Source organism: Lissotriton helveticus, chromosome 5_1 (assembly GCF_964261635.1).
Source record: "Lissotriton helveticus chromosome 5_1, aLisHel1.1, whole genome shotgun sequence".
NCBI lineage: Eukaryota > Metazoa > Chordata > Amphibia > Caudata > Salamandridae > Lissotriton > Lissotriton helveticus.
In genome coordinates, this window is record NC_136065.1 from 921,475,978 (window position 1) to 921,495,664 (window position 19,687).

General features: G+C 45.3%; 1 protein-coding gene across 4 annotated transcripts in view; it reads left to right on the plus strand.

Annotated features, from left to right (window-relative positions):
* Positions 1–3,116: 3,116 nt before the first annotated feature.
* TBC1D12 (TBC1 domain family member 12) overlaps positions 3,117–19,687 on the plus strand; it is a 308,722-nt gene continuing 292,151 nt past the window's right edge. Inside the window, exon 1 of one of the 4 annotated variants that reach the window (XM_078643381.1) lies at positions 3,117–3,362. In XM_078643381.1, coding sequence (XP_078499507.1) covers positions 3,249–3,362 — 114 coding nt within the window. In that variant the 5' untranslated portion in view covers positions 3,117–3,248. Of the gene's footprint in view, positions 3,363–11,579; positions 11,709–19,687 lie in introns of those variants that run through there. The other 3 variants (XM_078643382.1, XM_078643384.1, XM_078643383.1) reach the window with 3 other exon arrangements.

The following is a 19,687-nucleotide window of genomic DNA, read 5'->3' on the forward strand; positions in this document are numbered from 1 at the left end:
CATTTGCCCACTCTTTTTTCAAAATGTTCTTGTGGGAGAACCCCCGAATCCCCCATAGGTGGTTGGGCCTCGCTCGCTGCGCGCGCTCGTCACAGTGCAGTATTTACGCTCACCACTTTCAAATGTCACCAGACGCCCCTGCCTTTTAAATGAAAATTACAGTGTAGGCATAAGGTGATCACATATCATTTCACACACTGACAAATCTGAATACACAATGTAATACAGCAATGTCTAGCACCATCCCCTAAATGAATATTAAAAAAAAACCTTTGACCTAATGTCAGATATGTCAGTACGAATCTAGTTATACTGAAAACATTGACAGTCTTAAGTATCACAGTAGTTTAAGGAAGAAAGTCTTGAAAATTTCCAAAAGGCTTCCTCAGAGTTCTTAAAGAACACTACAGCACGTCAACACAGAGCATTATATAAGTTTCCAATCTGTGGCTGGGCTGCGCCGTGCCGGGCCCGAGAAGAGACCTGCACCTGGTGTGCCCAGAGAACCAAAGGTGTGTGCGGAGCTGCGGCTGTGTGGGGTGACCTGGGGCTGCGATGTATACACTCACTGCACTGACTGCATGCCAAGAGCAACGGTGCAGGACGCTGCTCACAAATGGACAGTGACAAGAATGACAGAACAGAAGGTAGCGCTAGCAACCCTAGCCTATGCGTTAAAAACACACGAATGTCCATTTTCGCACAACAATCTCCAAAATCTTTTCCCATCTTCCTACCTCGCAGATATTTCATTCGCCCCTTGAAAGCCTTGTAAGCGGCCGTCTGATTAATTCCCAGTCCTTATGAGGTTAGATTTCTCACGTCCGCGCTCATAAAACTAAATCTATTTTGTAAGCCTCATTCAGATAATTAGAAAAGTATCACATTTAAGCAAGAATATTGAGCCACAATGCCCGTGAATAGCCGAATTTAGAGACAGGCCTGCAAACACTAGTCCGCGGGGACATTTACACAATTCCAATCTATAATTACAGAAACACGCCGTGAAAGGGCCCTTTGTTATCGGGAGTTATTCAAAGTGCGGAATTAAGACAGAACATACGTGGGCACAATTTAAACAAAATGCGACGAGGAGAGGGCTTTCACGCACTATAAATAAAAAAAAATTAAAAAGCAGCACTGGCAGCAGAGGTGAGGGCGAGGCTCAGGCTGCACTCCAGACTCCACTCAGTCACAACTTGTAAACCCAACACCCCCACCACTTTCAAATGTCACCAGGCGCCCCTGGCAATGCAGTGTAACAGCTCTTGCCCCTACTTACAAGTTAACCGAGCGTCAGAGCGTGCTGCTGCCTGCAGCCCTTCTGTCTTCAAGCCGGTTCGCGCAAGAAAACATTGTCCACACCTTCTTTTAGGAGCAAGAAAGGCCACTTTTATTTTAGGACAGGTGCATCATCAATATCATAAACATATTCATTATTTATTTATTATTTACATAATTCAACTCTACAGTGAGCCTACGAAACCTAAATCCCAAAACCCCGAACAAACTCCTGCCTACTAACCCTAGCCTACCCAACGCTACCCTTCAGGATGGCCAACCCGCTCCAGGCTGCCCACCCCCACTAACAAAAACCCGCCTACAAAAGAACAAAGGCACCCATCCTAACAGTGGCAAACCTACCTAAACTAAACAGTGCCTAGAGCACCGCAAAATAACAAGCCCAGAAATAAATAAAGAAAAAGAAAAAAGAGGGAGGGTGGGTGGGGCAAAACAACCTCCCTTCACGCCTCCCGCCACGCAGTTACTAATCCCCGCCTGACTTCCCCTTTTCCCTCTCTGCTAATCAGCCCCCCACCTGTAGAATGTTCCTCGCGCGAACCTGCCCAGGGAGAGACCGGCTCGCGCCTGGCTCTCCCTGGGTCCCCCCTAACAGAGAAGTCCGACGACGAGGTCAGGTCAGCCAGCAAATCAACAAGAGCACTGGCTACAGGCAGCTGAGGTGAGAACTAAATAATTCCCTGAGCCTCAGGTGTGCTGCGCCACACAGAGACTTCAAAAGAGCAGAGGCAGGGGGGCGAGTGGCCTATGATGTCACCTTATGCTGTGACTATCGGATCATTTGAGAGGCGCCAGGTCAAATGCAGGGCCATTAGGACACACATCACCTCTCGCACTTCGCACTTTTTTCGCGCGCTAATGGCCTGCCAATCTCCCTCTCAGGAGGTAGAGGGGAAATTTGTTTGACCCCTTGTCCCCCCCACCCTTGTCCCCTGTGTCCCCCCCACTCAAAAATCTGGGGGGGATATGTCCCCCACAGTTCCTACGCCCATGATACAGTGAATTCCTTGAAGGAGTTCACTGCTTAATTTGTGCCATTGCCCCACAATTGTTTTGGAGACTTGCAGTATTCTTCACCATCAAAACAAGAGAGGAGGATGAAGAGAGATAGAAAAACAGAGACATAGGAAAAAATCACGGATGGAAAAAATCCTGCCAAAGTGGGATAAAGAGACGGGAAGACAAGGTTAGTGGAAGGAAGCGGAATCTAGACTAGGCAACCTTACTAAATGCAACTTTGCCATTATATAATCTAAAGTAAAGAACACCAGTCATAGTATTTCAGAATATGCAAGAACATAAATAGCAGCACCTGAATCAACAGTTGTCCTGGATCAACTAGAGCTGCCTTTATATTTGAACAATAAACGTGGTTATAGAAAAGGCAGGCAGCTGGAGCGCCGAATAAGTCTTCCCACAATCTATGTCCATATAAGAAAATTAGACCAAGAGGACTGTTCCCCGAATGATGACAGCTGACCGGTCTTCCCTTTACTATGAAGCTGGACACTCGGGGCCTATCCCAGGATTTGCCATTTTACACAGAACTATTAGAACAGTAACTCTTGAATGAATGGTGTGGCCTTTACAATGACTGGAAGTTACTTACTAAATTACAGTCTGTCAATCAGCCACCAAAATGCTTGAGCAGAGCTTCTTGTCCAATGAAACCTCATATCTCACGCTAGCTTCCGGCTTCTGAGAGAGCGTTAGCCAATGACGTACCGCTTCACGGTTCAACCAATGGTGCAGACTGTTGTTTTCAGAACCAATGGGCGAGAGCAGAGGATGTGTATGCCGGCGAGACCCGCCCTCCCGCTTGCGCTCCCTCAGCCCTTTGATTACAATGGGAAGCGCTTCAGCCCCCGGCTGGGTCCAGGCTGCGCGTGCGGCGACGTGGCGGGCGGGCAGCGGGGCGGCAGCAGCCATGGCCGCCCTGTAGAGACATGCAGAATTCGCACAGGAGCTTCCCCTTCAGCATCAGTTTCCTGCTGCCCAGGAGGAACAAGGAGCTGCCGTCCCCGGCGACCGGCAGCGGAGCCGCTTCGCCGGCCAGGAAGGTACTTAGCACAGACCCTGCCGGGGAGAGAGAGCCCTTAGCCGAAGGAGACCCCACTCCTCCCTCCCTTTCAGTGTTGATTCAGGAAGACCCCCAGGCAGCAGCCTGCTAGACTGCTGTCTATTAGCAAGTCATTCTGCTCGCCTTAGTACGGAAAGCGCCCTGTCAGCGGCAGCCCTGAGAGTCCTCGTGCCTGCTACGGCGTAGAAAGCCTAGTGTCAGCAGTAGCTCAAAAACCTCACTGCCTGCAACGCACCAACATCCCTTATACGCACATCAGATTTATTCCTAAATAACGAATATCATGCTAGTAGTACAGGAAGACGTCTTCCAGTAGCAGCACGGATGCTCTGTAAAGCAGTTTTCAGATCAGCAGCAAGCACCTTGGCAGGGGCAGCACAGAGTACCCTAAGTCAACAACCCTCACAACCTCCACTTTCAACAGCGCTCAAAACCCCTCATCATCACTCAAGAAAGGCCCGATCTCGTCAGCACTCAGCACCCCTTTATGCCCACCGTTTCAGTTGCACAATAAGTCATAAGAATCAACAGCAGCGCATAAAGTTCCAGTCGGCAGCACGCAACAAAATGATGTCCTGTCAGTAGCAACACAGAATTATTTATTGTCATCTGCACAGGGCACCCACTGTCAGCAGCTGCACGTGAAAGTCGCCTGCCAACCCAACCTATCGTTCACCAACCTCAGTAAAGTAGCACGTAACTACCTCTCACATTTCATCTTTATAGATCCCTAACCACCTATCGCCTCTTTCTTAGATATATGGGCCCGTTTCAACTTCCACCATCATATAAATAATTCTACATTTTCCGTTGCGCAAAAGTCTGCCCTGTCAACAGAACAGAATGTTTTATTGTTGCCAGCACAATGCACCGTCCTAACTCCAGCCCCCATCAGCAGAGGCACGTGAACTCGCCTGTGAATAGCAGCAGGTCAGTCATTCATCGGTGCAGTAGCAGAAACCCACCCACCACGTTTTAAGCTGCACCTAACGCCTCCTGTCAGCAGAATACAAATCTCCCCCACCTCCAGCTGCATGGGCATGGAGTTCCCGGCGCAGGGTGACAGAAGCTAACGCCCGCACCTCCTCCTCTGTGGGAGGCGGTACCTCGTCCCGCCCTTCCCCGTGACCAGCTCCTGACACAGAATCCAGTCACAGGGGCTTCGGTTCCCACCCACTGCTGCTTTTCTCATTGTATTGATCCAAGCATCTTGCTCCGCCGAGGAAACCAAAATCACTTTACATTGTTTCAATCTCGTATCACCAATAACTCTTTCTACCGAGTGGCGCACGGTTTAACATGTATGGAAACTGTATTATACCAACGCACATCAGGTACGCAAAATGCACAGTGAAGAAGAGGCAGATAACATAATGCATGAACACAGAAGTAAATAAAATAGCGCCTTATCTCCTGTTTTATTATCGCACACACCACATATCGCAATAGTACTCTAGCGTGTACGTTATTGGCATGACGAGTCAACCAGGCGTTGCCAAATTAAACATGGTAAATTAGTTATTGTAGGCTGTACTTTAATGGGCGTTTCCGTTTTTAAAGTTATCCTTAAAATGTCATAGCCACCTGTTTTCTGATTGTACTGTTTATGACCGTAAAAAACCCTTTGTCTCTTGTTTTTTATCCAAAACGTCAAAGGTTACATTTTATGTTAAGTCATTGGGATCACAAGTAGCTAATTGCTAAGATGTTGGCACGTTTAATAAATATGATGAAATGGACCTCGCGGTATGCTATGTGCATTTATTTAGAGACTTTCTCCAATTTGTATGATCAATAAGCGTGCTTGATGTCGGGCTGCTTTTAAAGTTGTTGGAGTAGGATTCAAGCCTCCTGACTTCAAAGTAGCTTATTGTCATTGCATTTGTTTGTATTTCGTCTTGGTTAGAGGTATTTCATATTGCAAAGGGGCTGGGGAGGTTAGAGTTAAGTAATGTTTTAATTGATGGTCTGTATTTGATAGTTGCAAACTAGATGCTGTTATTGCTCTGTTTCAACTATAATGCTATGTATGTTGTGGGAAAGTCCTTTCCAATTTTTTTGTACCTTCGGCTGGGGGTCCGTTGTTGTCCTTTTGGTGGCTATGTTTCGAGGCATCTTTGCCCAGTGTGCATCTTTGACGTCATGTTATGAGTATGTTGATGTAGTGTATTTATGTTAATCTTTTTCTGGATTATTATGTTGGTTGGTGCAAGGATCAGAATGTGTTGAATTAGTTCTCACTTAGTCAACAATATGGCTTTGGGCTGTGTTGTGCCCATAATGGTGTACGGTGTTGAGCCTAATGTGTACTGCTGGTTGTTGGAGTAGGATATGGGCTGCAGTCATTGTATAATGTGCTCCATTTCTGCTGGGTGTTGAGTTGTAATATGGGGGGGGGGGAGCACAGAGTGGGGCAACCGTAGAGTTATGGATAAAGTCCCACAGGAGTCATGCAGTTGTGTTCAGAACCTCCGTAAATATGAATGGTGTTACCCACCCTTCCACATCAGGAAAGGGCAGATGGTCGAAGGCGTGTGTCTTATGTTAGTCTTGTCCATGGCTGCAAAGTATCATCTAACTCAAGCTAGTTTTGTGACGCAAGTCTGCTATGTTTCATATATTGTTGTGCAGGTTTCGACAGAGTGGACAATGGGCTCTGGTGTCCCCCACCCTCCCTCTTAGAGTAGGGGGGTCACGGAGAATCCCCCAAGAATAAGATGAATAAGTGGAAGAGTATTATTGTAGGTTGTAAGGGAAAGTTAGGTAATCCGGTAAGTGGGGGTTCCTTAGGGGACCAAGGGAATGTGGTGAGTCTGAAGGACTACTTGTGTCATACCCTGTAGGGCTAGGGGAGGCACTACCAGCAGAGGGACAACCACAAGAGGATCAGGCCTAGTAGTATCTGGCTGTTTGTTGCACATGCAGTGAGAGACCATTGCATAGTCGACAAAGGATTCTACAAGGGACAGTCCCAGTAAGGATCGAGGAGACAGGAACAATAATGGTAGAAGGGGAGACCTTTGGGGAGAGCATCAGAACAGTAAGGGCTTTGTCTGCCGAGGCCCCATGGAGATTAAGACTTCCAGAGAATGCAGATGAGCCCTGGTAATCTAGTTTATAGAAGAAATAAACATTTAAAACAATTCTTAAAGTACAAAGGTTTACTGTTTACCTTAGTACTAAGAAGAGTATTCCAAAGTCTGGCAGCAATGTTGAAGGAAGTCTGATATTTTTAATTTCATCAACTGGAATGATGAGGAGTCAGCTGGTGCAAGTCTTTGCTCTGAGTGATAACAAATAGAACCCGTCATTGAGAACTTGGCGCTTGTATCATTGAAGCTTCAGTTAGCAAAGCTCAAGATTTTGAAGTGTACCCGAGATTGCACTGGGAGTCAATGTAGTCTTTTCAGTGCTAGGATGCTATTTTCTTAGAAGTCCGTGTTGGTGGCTAGGTGTGCAGATATAGTTTCAATTTCCTGAAGCTTTGAGATTTGATACTTTGGCTAGCCCTCTCTGAGACCATTGCTTCAGATTTTTATCAGCTGTTGTCATAGACTCCTTTGCGGCTTTGTCAGCAGATCTCGGGTAGGGCTTTTACATTACTTGTCTTGTCCAGGTCATTGATTCAGGGACGTATGGTTAACTATTCATACATACTCTTAATTTCCATAAGGCTGTAATTGACATTGGCAGGAGACTAATACTTTTTTTGCAACAGATCTTATGTACCCTAGAGAAGTACTTCAGTTTTGTAGGCATTCAGTTTTAGTTAACAGACCTACATCAGATTATGGAAACACTATTTAAAGTTGTATTTGTGTTCTGGTTTAACATTAGTCATCAATCAATCAAGCATTTGTAGAGCGCACTACTCACCCGTGAGGGTCTCAATGTGCTGAGGGGTGGCAGCTACTGGTCGAACAGCCAGGTCTTGAGAAGACTTCTGAAGGTCAGCAGGTCCTGAGTCTGTCGCAGGTGGGCAGGGAGGGTGTTCCAGGTCTTTGCGACGAGGTGGGCGAAGGATCTTCCGCCTGTGGTCATTCGGCGGATGCGTGGGGCGGTGGCGAGGGCGACGTCGACGGAGCGAAGCTGGCGGTAAAGGGTTTAGAAGGACAGTCGTTCATTGAGGTATGCTGGTCCGACGTGGAGTGCTTTGTGAGCGTGGGTGAGGAGTTTGAAGGTGATCCTCTTGTTGACCGGGAGCCAGTGCATATCTCTAAGGTGGGTGGTGATGTGGCTGTGGCGAGTGAGTCTGAAGATGAAGCGTGCGGAGGCGTTTTGTATGGGTTGGAGTCTCTTCTGGAGTGTAGCCGTGGTTCCTGCGTAGAGGGCGTTGCCGTAGTCCAGCCTGCTGCTGATGAGTGCTTGGGTGACCGTTCTCCTTGTTTCGGTAGGGATTCATCTGTAGATCTTGCGGAGCATGCAGAGGGTGTTGAAGCAGGAGGAGGAAACAGTGTTGACTTGCTGGGTCATAGAGAGCGTTGAGTCCAGGATGAACCCCAGATTGTGTGCATGGTTAGTGGGTGCCGGGGCAGCTCCCAGCGTGGTCTGCCACAAGGAGTCGTCCTATACGGAGGGGGTGGAGCCGAGGATGAGGACCTCTGTCTTGTCTGAGTTCAGTTTCAGGCGGATGGTCTTCATCCAATCTGCGCCTCCCTTCATTCCCTCGTGAAGGTTGGATTTGGTGGTGTTCGGATCCTTGGTGAGGGAGAGGATCAGCTGGGTGTCGGCGTATAAGACTATGCTGAGGTGGTGTGCTCTGACGATGTTGGCGAGTGGTGCCATGTAGATCATCTGGAACACAATTTGTGTGGTTAGGTATAAGAGTACATAGGTCACAATATGTAGAGGTCACACAGCGGTTAGGCATGTTGGTAAAATGGGACAGCTCAAAATGTGTGAGTTACTGCTAATGCATCAAGTAACAGAGAGCTAATGCCATTTATGTCTTCCTGTAACCCATAGAATACTGCTATAAAACGGATTCTGTACTTGCGTCCGGCAGATCCCAGCCTTGTAATTGTGCACTATATTGTTAGCCTTCAGACATTTTTGGAGTTGAATTATTACACTTTTTTAATCCGCAGTTTGTCTTCTAGATAAGCTAAATTGGATATAGGACGGTAGCTGCCAGCGGCTTGGCTGGATCCATGGAAGATTTCTCAAAGAGCAGTTGTAGCTACTGTATGGTAATATTGAGTAGGAACGAGTAGTTGATCACAGATTTTTCTTCGGAACAGATATTAGATGCAAACCGTTTTAATCTACATCGTAAGTTGTCATGGGGAGAACCTGAGCCTCTGCTGTTTTCAATGATCACTCTTTTACTAACCAAGCTTTTATTTGCTTTATGGGGGAGGATTAACATGCCAAAATAGGGGACCCCCCCCCCATACCAAATCGAAAACTGCATATGAGATCCCTGCAGGTATTCTCTTCTGGGTCTTGAAGTGCACTGTACTGTGTTATGTCATGTTAAAGGCTTCTTTTCGCATGTTTTTTGCCTTTGCTTTGGCTTCTAGCCCTTACGAGTGATTTCAAAACCTTTCCATACCATAATACTTTATTGATTTATTACAAGTATCTGCCAACCTAAACGCACATAGGGTTAAGTGATATATACATGACAAATTTGTGCATTGCATTTCTTTGCTGTTTCCTGTGAAGTATTGTTTTTGTTTACTTTTCTCTGGCGATCTTCAGAGACTCTTTTCTACACTCTCAGCTGGTTGATAACCAAGACATTAAAATATACATAAAGTGTGCCTCGGCTCTGCCCAGAATTGTTTTTTTTACCTCATGGGGTTGCCTGTTTGGTATATCATTCCATCTTCTTCTTTCTTTTTTCTTCAATGCAGCAGTAATTTTAAAGTTTTATCCAGGACTTTAAATGCAATCCAGACCCATTGGCTTTCACCAGTGCTTGTTCTCTAAGGGAGTCTCCCTTTTCCTCCACAGAGTGTTGCGAGTGTTCAGAATGTCTTTGCGAGCATGGTCGTGTTTGACCGAAAAGTATTTTTATCGACTTGTGCAAGTCCAGCCTTTTGGGAGATCTTAGCCTCGGGGTTTCTGGTTTTATATTGGTCATCTGGCCATTTAATTACCAACTGGCTGCCTCTGTTTGTATTTGAACATCTGTCTGTGTTTTACATTTCAGACCCCTAGCTGATGGTTTCCACGGTAAAGCTAATCTACTCCACATATTCTGTAGTATTTGAGCTTGTTGTATTGCTCATCATGTCTTATAGTCGGGCGTACCTTATTTTAATAGTCTGTTATACTTTCTTAGAAAAGCTAACTCATGTATTAGTTGATAGTACTGCTACTAAGGATTCTGGCAAATCGTTGGTAAACCTCTGGTTTTAGGAATGGTGGCCTAAAGAATTAGGATACCCCCCCCCTTGAACATAAAATGTGTCCATGAAAGACCAAGGGACTACTGTTTCTGTTTCTTTTTACAGCGTAGGGATGTGTAAAACATTCACGGATAACCAGCTGTCTTGACTATGGGAACATGCTACTTGTCCGCACCCAGGAATATCTCTTGAGGAAGTTAAAGACCATCCAGAACCCTGCAGCACAGCTAGTTCTTAAACTACCAGCCATTCCTCTGCAAAGCCAATTCTGCCCCCCTACTTAGTGGCTTCTCATGCATAAATGGGCTCTTATTAAGCTCTTGTGTCATTCCCATAAAGTGATTCATGTCCAAGCCATGCTGTCTGCAGAACAGTCCCAAACGGAGGCCATCAGTGATCGTCCCATCTTCCTTTCAATCCCTTGCCATTATCCCTCGCATCCATCATGCCAGAGCGGGTGGCCAGTCTTTCTCTTTTCTGCCCTGCCACTACACTACGTCTTACAATTAATTTCAAAAAGAAGCTGAAAACCTGGCTTTTTCGGATCTTTTGGAGAGAACTGTCCTACAAGTTCATTTCTGTGTTCCTTTCTGCCCGGTGAATCTTTCTAGACCAGACTTTCTTCTAGTTATTGACCTCCTTCAGCACCAGAGTACCCCGTTGGGGTTGAGCTGACTCTATACATAATATTGGGCCTGATTAGGATGGCGGGCGGACTTTAGTTTGCCCACCAACCTAACTTAAACAGGACCGCCTCACAGGCTGTCGGTGGTCCCAACATGGGCATTAGGATGCGGCGGCCACCGCAGCTGTTGCAATGTCTATGTTTTGTATTGCGAAGGGTGCTGCTGGCTGCAGCACCCGTCAAATGAAAAAAAGGGGACATTTTACATATCCCTGCACTACATGGCAGGCACACTACATGGCAGGCACCATGCGTTGCCTGCCACATGGTGCGGGAATATGTAGGGGAACACCATAGGTTCCTCCAGGTCCCATGTCTGGGGGCCAGAGGGGAAGTGTGGCCCGCTACGAGCCCTCAAAGTGCCTTTCCGCCTGCCTTTTCATGGCAGGTTACCTGTCATGAAAAGGCAGGCAGAAAGGGACATCATAATCCCTACGGCGGTTCCTGGGAGTCACCGCCACTGTTGTAGGGGTATGAATCCTCCAATTGAATGCATGGCGGTCATCTTTCCGACCCCCACCAATCTGCCTGCCATGGTCATATGGCGGGCGGATATCATGGTTCCGATGGCGGTGGGACCGCCACCGATGGACTGTTGGTGGAGGTCCCACCGTCCACATAATCAGCCCCATTGTTTGTAGGTTCTTGCAGTGCAGGGCGTTTGTTTTCTCATTAACTTGCTGCTGACATTTAGAAATACATTTATGGATACCGACTGACACAGAGGATTTACTCAGTTCAGCCCTATGCACCTTCTGAGCGCTTGTTCCTGTTTATTGAACTGGAGATGCAGGTTTTCTGTGGGTGTTACCTCATTCTGTATACTTCTTGTTTAATGTTTGGCTCCAGACTTCACTACCATGGAATGTGATCGGGGAGCTTGCTCTGTGAAAGAGTTCTAGCTTTTATATTGGCAGAGGCTTAAAATATGCTAGCTATTTCTTGGCACACAGACGTTGCTGGTAGTATCTTTAATGCTGGTGTAAAACATTCACACAAGATTATTCTAATCCATAGAAAATTATAGTGGGTGGTGCATTTGACCGGTGCACAATCAAGGGATTTTCCTGTTATTTATTTTGATCCAGAAATAGCGTGACTTTTGTCATTGTTTCAATTGCTTCCAAGACAATTTTCTTCTGGAACTTTTTGATAGGGCCCTTTGCTGCTGGGTGCGGTTAAGACGACAACTTATGGGAGGCCTTTTACTACTAAGCCATTCAGCATCAGATCTGGGCTCCCTCTAGCTCTCCTGCCAGGTCTTTGGAGTAGAGTTTGAAGAAGGGTAAGCACACCTTTCGTTTAACCCGACATTCCTGCTTAAATACCTCAATTTGCATGATATTTATATTCAATGTATTTAATTGTGGCATTGATACATTTAATTTTATTATGCCCCAGAGTAGTTTGCAAACGTTTAGCTCCGAGTGCCTGATCGAGTCAAGTGGTATTTGAAGTCTGCACATATTTGCACGGATTTTCCCTGGACGTGCTTTTTACATACTCGATGAGCAGTGCAAGGGGGTTATGCAAACTGTGCTACTTCCTTTGGGAAAGAATCCTTTTTGAGTTTTGTGCAAACTATTGTTGATGAGAAAGCTCAGTGTACTTTGATTTGCATGATTACAGAAAGTGCATTGATGCTCCTGTTCTTCATGCTCACCACATCACCATGTGGCTCCAGGAAATACTTATCTTTGCGTCTTGCATTGACCAGCCCTTCTCACTATTGACCAGGAAAGCTTATCTAACTTAAGAGAGCCAGTAGCATTGTAGGGGCTTGTTTGGCTAGCTCAGAGCTTTGTAGCATCTCACTCAACGCCAACTATTATCTAACGCACATTGTTGATTTGCTGTGGAGCCGTTCATTTAGTTTTTCAGTGGTTACCATTTTTTAACTATTTGCCTTGTAATGGTAAAATTTTCAGTATAATTTTTCTGACCCTATATGAGACTTGTAGCTCTAGTCTTTACGTACAGATTTAGGAAGTATTCCCTCCATATAGTGGGATCATGATTGCGGTTTTTTAAACTCTCCAGCAGGTTAAAAAGAAATGTGATATCAAGCACACCATACAATTTGTTTAAGTTGTGTCTCCTTTTTATTTCTTCTGGGTTGTTGATTTTTATGCTTTTAGTGATTTCTGTTATGTGGTACATAAATGAGTTATAGAGTCCACTGGATTTCATTAAATGAGGTTTGCTGCATGCCTGTCTGCTTTTTTTTTTTACTTTGTCTTCTGTTCCATGATTCTAGTTTCTTTATAAACTGAGCTTTTTGTCACGTGATAAATTGCTCTTGTAAAAATATAATCCGCTTTTAAGTTAGACTGGCTCACAAAAACGCCAGATAGCTCTACACACAGTCTGGTCCTGATCCACAAAGTCTGAATGACCCAAGTTTTGTGTTCAGAAATATTGAATGTGACTCAGGAATTTCTGCCACGTATTGCAGGGGAATGTTTTGCTAGTAGGTCATGCAAATTAATGAAATTCCCACCAAGTGGTAATAGGCTCATTCGGGTACGAGCACTTGTTTGAAAATTTGCATTGCAGTGAATGATCAGGATGGATTTCCAGGGATTAGTTACGGGATTTAAGTCCTCTGTTAAAAAGGAAAAAATAGGTGTCGTTTGAAGGTGCCGAAAATAACTGTTGCTTGTGTTTCTGATTTGAATGATTTTTATTATTTCCAAATAGTAAAGCACTGATACCTATCAGAAATAGGGTGTTTCGGAATACGTTCATATGAAGTAAATATTAGTATTATAGAAGAACATTGCAAATAATAGACTTTATAGAATATTAATAGAGAAAGCTACGTTTCCGATGTGCAGGGGAAAACTTTTTAGACGCTTGCTGGATGAAAGGTAATGAGGGATAGGGCTGGAAGCGGACATGGAGAGTGCCCTCTTTTGTTCACTATAATAAAGGCACCAGGCAGTGATTTTGCTGAGTGGCCAGATTGTTGGAAAAATATGATTATTTGACTAGATGGTTTCGTCAGTGATGCATGTGTTTGGAAGATGCAAACGCTACTTTGCAATTAAGTGATCTGTCATGGATTTTAAGAAGGCAAGTTATTTTTCACTGTATTCGAAAACTAATTCTACAAGCTGACGATAAAGGTCTACTTTTTTAGGGGAGTAACACGTGTACTTTGTAGACAATGGGAATAAAATGCAATTTCACTTTAGAAGGTCTAGACTCTGGGGGCCTGCACAGGACTTCAAGGCAGATCACTGGGAGTGTAAAGGTTCAGGACCTAAGGCCAATTGCATTTTGGATATGGATATAGGTTAAATATAGACTCGTTAAAAGGGTTTGTACTAGTTATTTTTTTAATGTTTTAGGTGGATGAGGATATTTCGCGCGTTAGGAGCAGCAGCTCACTTTATAGCTTCGGTATTCTAAAATGGACTTGTGTGTGTAGTGGTAAGGAATTTGGAAATTTTGCATATAGGCCAGTTTCTGTAATGAATGAGGATTTGAAGCAGTTGGTGAACAGGCACTCGATCATTTGGTAATTTGCCTCCAGTACTTACTAATTTTGAAATCTGAATTTTTTTTTTGTTTTGTTTCGTTTCAGTAGAGATTGGTGGAAAATATCTGTTTTTGAATGCCATGTAGTCGCTTGGGAGCGGATTTCGGCATCTAGAGAATCTTTTTGGAAGAATGGATGTCTTCTGGATCTACTTTGATGCAACTAGTTACGACTCGGGCACTGAGCGAGAAGAATAGATTTAGTTTGAATAAAAAGTTAAGGGATGTATGTGTGGTGCACCTCGCCGCCAAGGCTGGTTTCCCCGAGTGTTTCTGTAAATAATATTTAGGGTCCGCCTTGTAGAAATGGGTTGGACCACTTTTTTCTTCCTATCAAAGCCTGATGAGTTAAAATGTGTATAACAACTTTACATTTTCACAAGTCTTTTTAACTTGGGAGCAAGTAAAGAGTGTGCTGCTGAGGTCGGAGTGATCTGCAGGTGATTCCTTAGACTTTGTAGTAATATACAGCACAGCAAAGAGACAAATATAGTTGAAATATTATATAAAATCGCACATTGTTTTACTTTCAAAGAATATCCTACCTAGTAGGTATTTGACCTTAAAAACTAGTACATGCCTCTATGCTACATATTCCACACTCGAGCTAGCCATGCTCTTGCTATACACAGTCGCCATTTAATTTATCATACCTTATCTCATTCACTACTTTTTAATTTCGTAATTTTATTATTATTGCAATCTCACTATGGACCGCTTTGGCTATCCATTCAGGCAGCATTGTATACTTTACCTTTCCATCAACTTTAGACTTTTTTTATTGGCTCCTTAGTTGTCCTTTCTGAATTTCTAATTGATACTTCTAACCACAGATTGCTCATCTTGTGAATATCTCCAGGTGTTTGAATGTATCTGGAAAATTCAAAGTGGTTCTCCTGTGTTTCGGCAGATGGCACTGTGCAACTCTGCTATAACTTTATTCTGCTCTTGAAGTGACGAACGGAGCAGTATATAAGCGTCAATAATGTGAGCTAATGCGTGTTCCTTTCTCTGTGTCTTCAGATGCAGATCCAGAGCCCCGCTCCCTTTTTTTTTTCTTCACATATGAAGAGAATGTATTTTTCATTGGTGAAGGGATGTCACACCTGTAAGACTCCAGGGTTTAAGCCTTGTAGAGACTGTCGCAAACAAGTGCCTGTGACAGATCCCCATGAGGTGTGTCTTTAGTGCTTGTAAGCTTAAATAAGAAAGGGCCCCTCCTACTAATGAGGAGTTCCTCTAGGCCGGGAAATAATATACAATGTAAATTCCTAGGGCAACTCCAACTTGATACAATAGATGAATATACTAGTTCTCTGACATAGGGAGAGACAAAAACAAATTGTGTATATTGCAAAAATACAAAAATAGTTTTTATTAACCCTTTGGGCGCGGCTGTAATTCCCCACAGAGTAGGCGAATTCCACGTGTGCGCAAATCCGTCTGACTCACACGCTCCCATGATGTCCCCGTCCGATGCATGCAAGGGGTTAAAGACTTAACAGTAAATATATATACAAAACAAATCTGAAACAAACCACAAGCACACCACATCCATGTCATCATTCATACTCAACAATCATAATGTATACATCCAAGGCAAAAAAGTACATGGAACAGATATCTATAAATCTTTCATATTTATATTCAAAGATTTATTGCCATTTTGATGATTTATGATTTAGACATTTCTAACGAAAAAGCCATGAATTCAGGCTATTAAATCGTTGTTGAATTGGTGTCTGTGTCACTACGTGGCCGCAACCCAGGCCAGTGGACTGGACACCTCACCCGACACTAGGTTGATTCCCCCCAACCCCGTCTGCAATGGAGGAGAGCACTTTGCAACAATCATCCGAACGGCTAGTGAGGTTCTTGACCTACACCTCCCACTATAGTGGTTAAAACGTCCTCGCAGAAGTCCTACAGTGTGGCGAGGCAAAACGAACATTTTTTTATCTTTCAATGAAGCCCTTACTGATACACTGTTGAGCACTTGGGCTATGCCATGCACTGCCCATATTTCGCTGACAACAAATTAAACCCGAACGCTGATAGGGAGTTGAAACATTTTGTCAAGCACATGTTCTCCTTAGCTTGTGTTGCCCCAAAGTCAGTTAATGCAAGCTGCCTACTAGAGCTTTACCAACACACTTTGGGACACAGTGGGTGTGGTCTAACCCGCGGTCCCAGAAGATCACTAGCTCAAACAATTGATGATGTTTGGAATGTGACTAAATTCGTATTCTGCTCGGACCTGGATAACAAAGATTGTTTGGGCAGGGCTATGGGAACTAGTGTGGTACTTTAGCACCACGCATGGATGAGGTCCACAGGCTTCTCTGGGAACATCTAGGCTTCCTTAATGGTCATTCCCCTGCTTGTTTGCCGAAAAGGTGTATTCAACCCTGGCACGTTTCAAAGAAAGCTGAGCCACAGCACTTTCTCTGGGGCTCTGAGCTCCAGTCCGGCAAACCCCACAACAATGTTGTCCTTTTAGGAGCTGTCAGGGTCCTGGTGTATCGACTGCACCAGCCCCCTTTGCCTGGGCAACAGGCTTCCCAGCCCTTTCAAAGTCAGGCCGTAGACCTGGCAGACAATAGGCCAACCTTCAGGGACAGCATTTCTCCCATTCCCCTGCTCCTTCTGGCATCAATAGCAGAGCCTTTTTAGGGCCCCCTTACTGATACACAGCCATCCAATAGTGGGGGAGGCAGAATCAGCCACTTCCTGCAGATGTGGCAAAACATCCCATCTAACAAAAGGGTCCTACAGATTGCCCAGTGAGGCTATATCCTGCCCATCCTTTTCAACACACCACACCCGCTACATACAGAATAATGCCTGTCTGAGAATCTCCTGGATTTCTTATGCCAAGAAGTGCAAGCTGTTTTAGCCAAAAAAAAGCCATAGAGAGTTATGCGTTCAGAAGTTGGAACTGGCAGCTATTCTCGTAACTTTCTTGTGTCAAAGAAGTGCGGAGGCCTCCATCCCATTCTAGATCTTAAAGCACTCAATGCTTTCCTATGCAAATACAAATTCAAGATGCTTACTTTGGTTCAGGATGTTCCTTCCCATGATCCCAGAGATTGGATGGTAGCGTTGGACCTGCAGGATGCCTATTTTCAAATCTCCAAACCTGCAGGCCAACAGGCACTACCTGCAGTTCAAGCACTTTATTTGCCATGCTCCCTTTTGGTATCACCAGTGACCCGTAGGTGTTTACAAAGGTGATGAGGGTGGTTGTTGCCCATCTGAGGAAGTAGAGGGTACCAGTCTTCTCCTACCTCAGAGACTGGCTGTTGAAGGCGAGCTCGCCACATTCTGTCACAAACCATCTCCCTTCCAAATGACAGCAGACCTCTTAACATCTTTAGGGTTCTTGATCAACCTGCCAAAGTCATACCTTACTCCTAAGCAGATGCTCCCTTCCATTGTAGCCATCCTGTATATGGTTTGTTTTCAAGCTTTTCCTTCAGACCAGCGAGTCCAGGACATGTTTGCACCTTGCTCACCGATCATGTCAGATGGCCTGTGTGAGCTGGCTCGAGCACCAAGGGAACCTATTTAATTTCATCCAGGTGTTGGAGAAGATTGCAAAAAATCTGCAGTGGTGGTCGTGTGACCACAATTGGACCAGCGGTAGACCTACCCAATGCAGAGCTGGTGGTTGTGACTGATGCAATGCTACCAAGTTAGGGAGGCATCTGGGTGAGGTGGAGATCAGAGGATTCTGGACTCCGACAGAGACCCGCCTCTTGTTGGTTTTGCAAGCAAATTGTTTGGTGTTGAAGGTTTTCCTGCCAATCATCAAAGGAGACTTGGGCAGGTTATTGCGGACAACACCATCACCATGTCATACTGCAACAAGCAGGGCAGGATGTGGTTCAGAGTTCTGTGTCTACGCCTCTGGACATGGCAGGACCATCAGCTGATTTCCTTGGGGATGCACCACCTGGCGGCGGTGGCTGTTTAAACAACAGGACGGATGAACTCAGCGACGCTTCATGGATCACAAATTGCATTTGCTTCAAGAGGTGATGTAGGGAATCTTCCAATAGTGGTGGAAGATTTTTGGCCACTGCTGAGGAAGTGGAAAGTCCACACTTTTGCACGCTGCAGTTCCCCAGAAAAGTCTCTCTTGGACAATAATTCCACATTGGGTGGAACACGTGCTCCTGCATGCCTCCTCCACGCCTCTACGTCTTCTACCCCAAGTTCTGACGAGGATCTGGAATAATCAGGCCAAAGTCATCCTAGTGGTGCCGGATTGGAGCAGAGAGAGTGGTACCCGGAACTTGTGAGCCTACGCATCTGTCCTCTGATGTTATTTGTTTGCAAGATGAGGAATCGGCAGTTGGAAGTATTCATCAAAAGAACTATCTAGTTACCATAGGTAATGGTCTTTCTGGTCGATACTCTATCTAACCGTAGATTCTTCACCATCTTCCAGACTCCCAATCTGTGGTATGGTCTTTCATCTAAAAAGAGCAAAAGACCAGGTCAATTTTGCCAGGGAACAAATACTGCAGTTTTGCTTCCCAAGGTGCAAAGTGATGCTGAGAGCCATGGACTCTCAATCGCAGCCTAAAGTCTCAGTGAAGGGTGATCGAGTCACAACTCCCCCTTCTGACGCACAACACCTACCAGCTCGAGACCCTCCGAGAGAGGGCTGCAGAGCAGCGACCAAGTGATCGCTTGCTTCACGTGCTTCAGCTTTCACTCTAAGAACTCAACAGGTGTTTTTTTAGAGCTTCACGATTTTTAGGACTCGTGTTTAGCTGCCTGTAGGTAAAATCCGATTGAGAACTGCAGTGCATTAAGTGAGATGAAAAACGGGGTGGTGTAGTTATTTAAAAGGATTGTGATTTATGTAATTAAGGGCCTACTTAAAACACGTGAACAAAACTCCTTTGCTTCACACAGCATGCCGCCTGACCGGTGCTGGAGTGAGTCTGTGGGTTTTCTGTTAGTTCATCCAGACATATCCGACTACAACAAACTTACCCATAAAACTAGAAAGACTCCTTGATTGTGTGAATTCTTGTTTGAAGGTTGATGTAAACGAGTAACAACCGTGCTTTTATTGTGAATAAAATAAAAACAACGATCAATGACATAGTAGGTCAGGCCAGCAAGTCCCAACAACAGGACCCGTAATGAAATATCTTTGAAGCATGCGCTGCAATGAAACACTTCTGAAATATGCACTGACACTTTGAATTTCTCTCGCTATCTATGCTTATGAATAGCCTTGGCACTTTCAGGGCCCCCAGGGAGTGCTCGCCCTGTGGGGTCCCCCAGGGTTCTTCGCTTTCCCCTCTCCTTTTCAATCTCTATCTTCGCCCCCTTCTTTTCTCTTTGAGGCAGTGGGACGTTACCGTGTTTAACTACGCGGACGACCTGCAACTCATCTTTCCTCTCAACTCCCCTTCTGCTATCCCCAATTTCCAGGCAGTCATGTCCCACATTCTCCAGTGGATGGGCCACAATCAGCTGAAGTTGAACCCCGGGAAGACGGAGCTCCTCCTTCCCGGTAGGAGCGCCACTTCCTGGGGGCCACAATTCTGGCCGGCGGAACTTGGTCCCTCTCCCACCCCTGTGGCCACGGTGAAGAGCTTAGGGGTCACCATTGACTCCGGCCTATCCCTTGGGCCACAGGTGGGGACGGTGGTCTCGTCCTGCATCTACCAGCTACGCAGGATCAGGAAAGTGGCATCT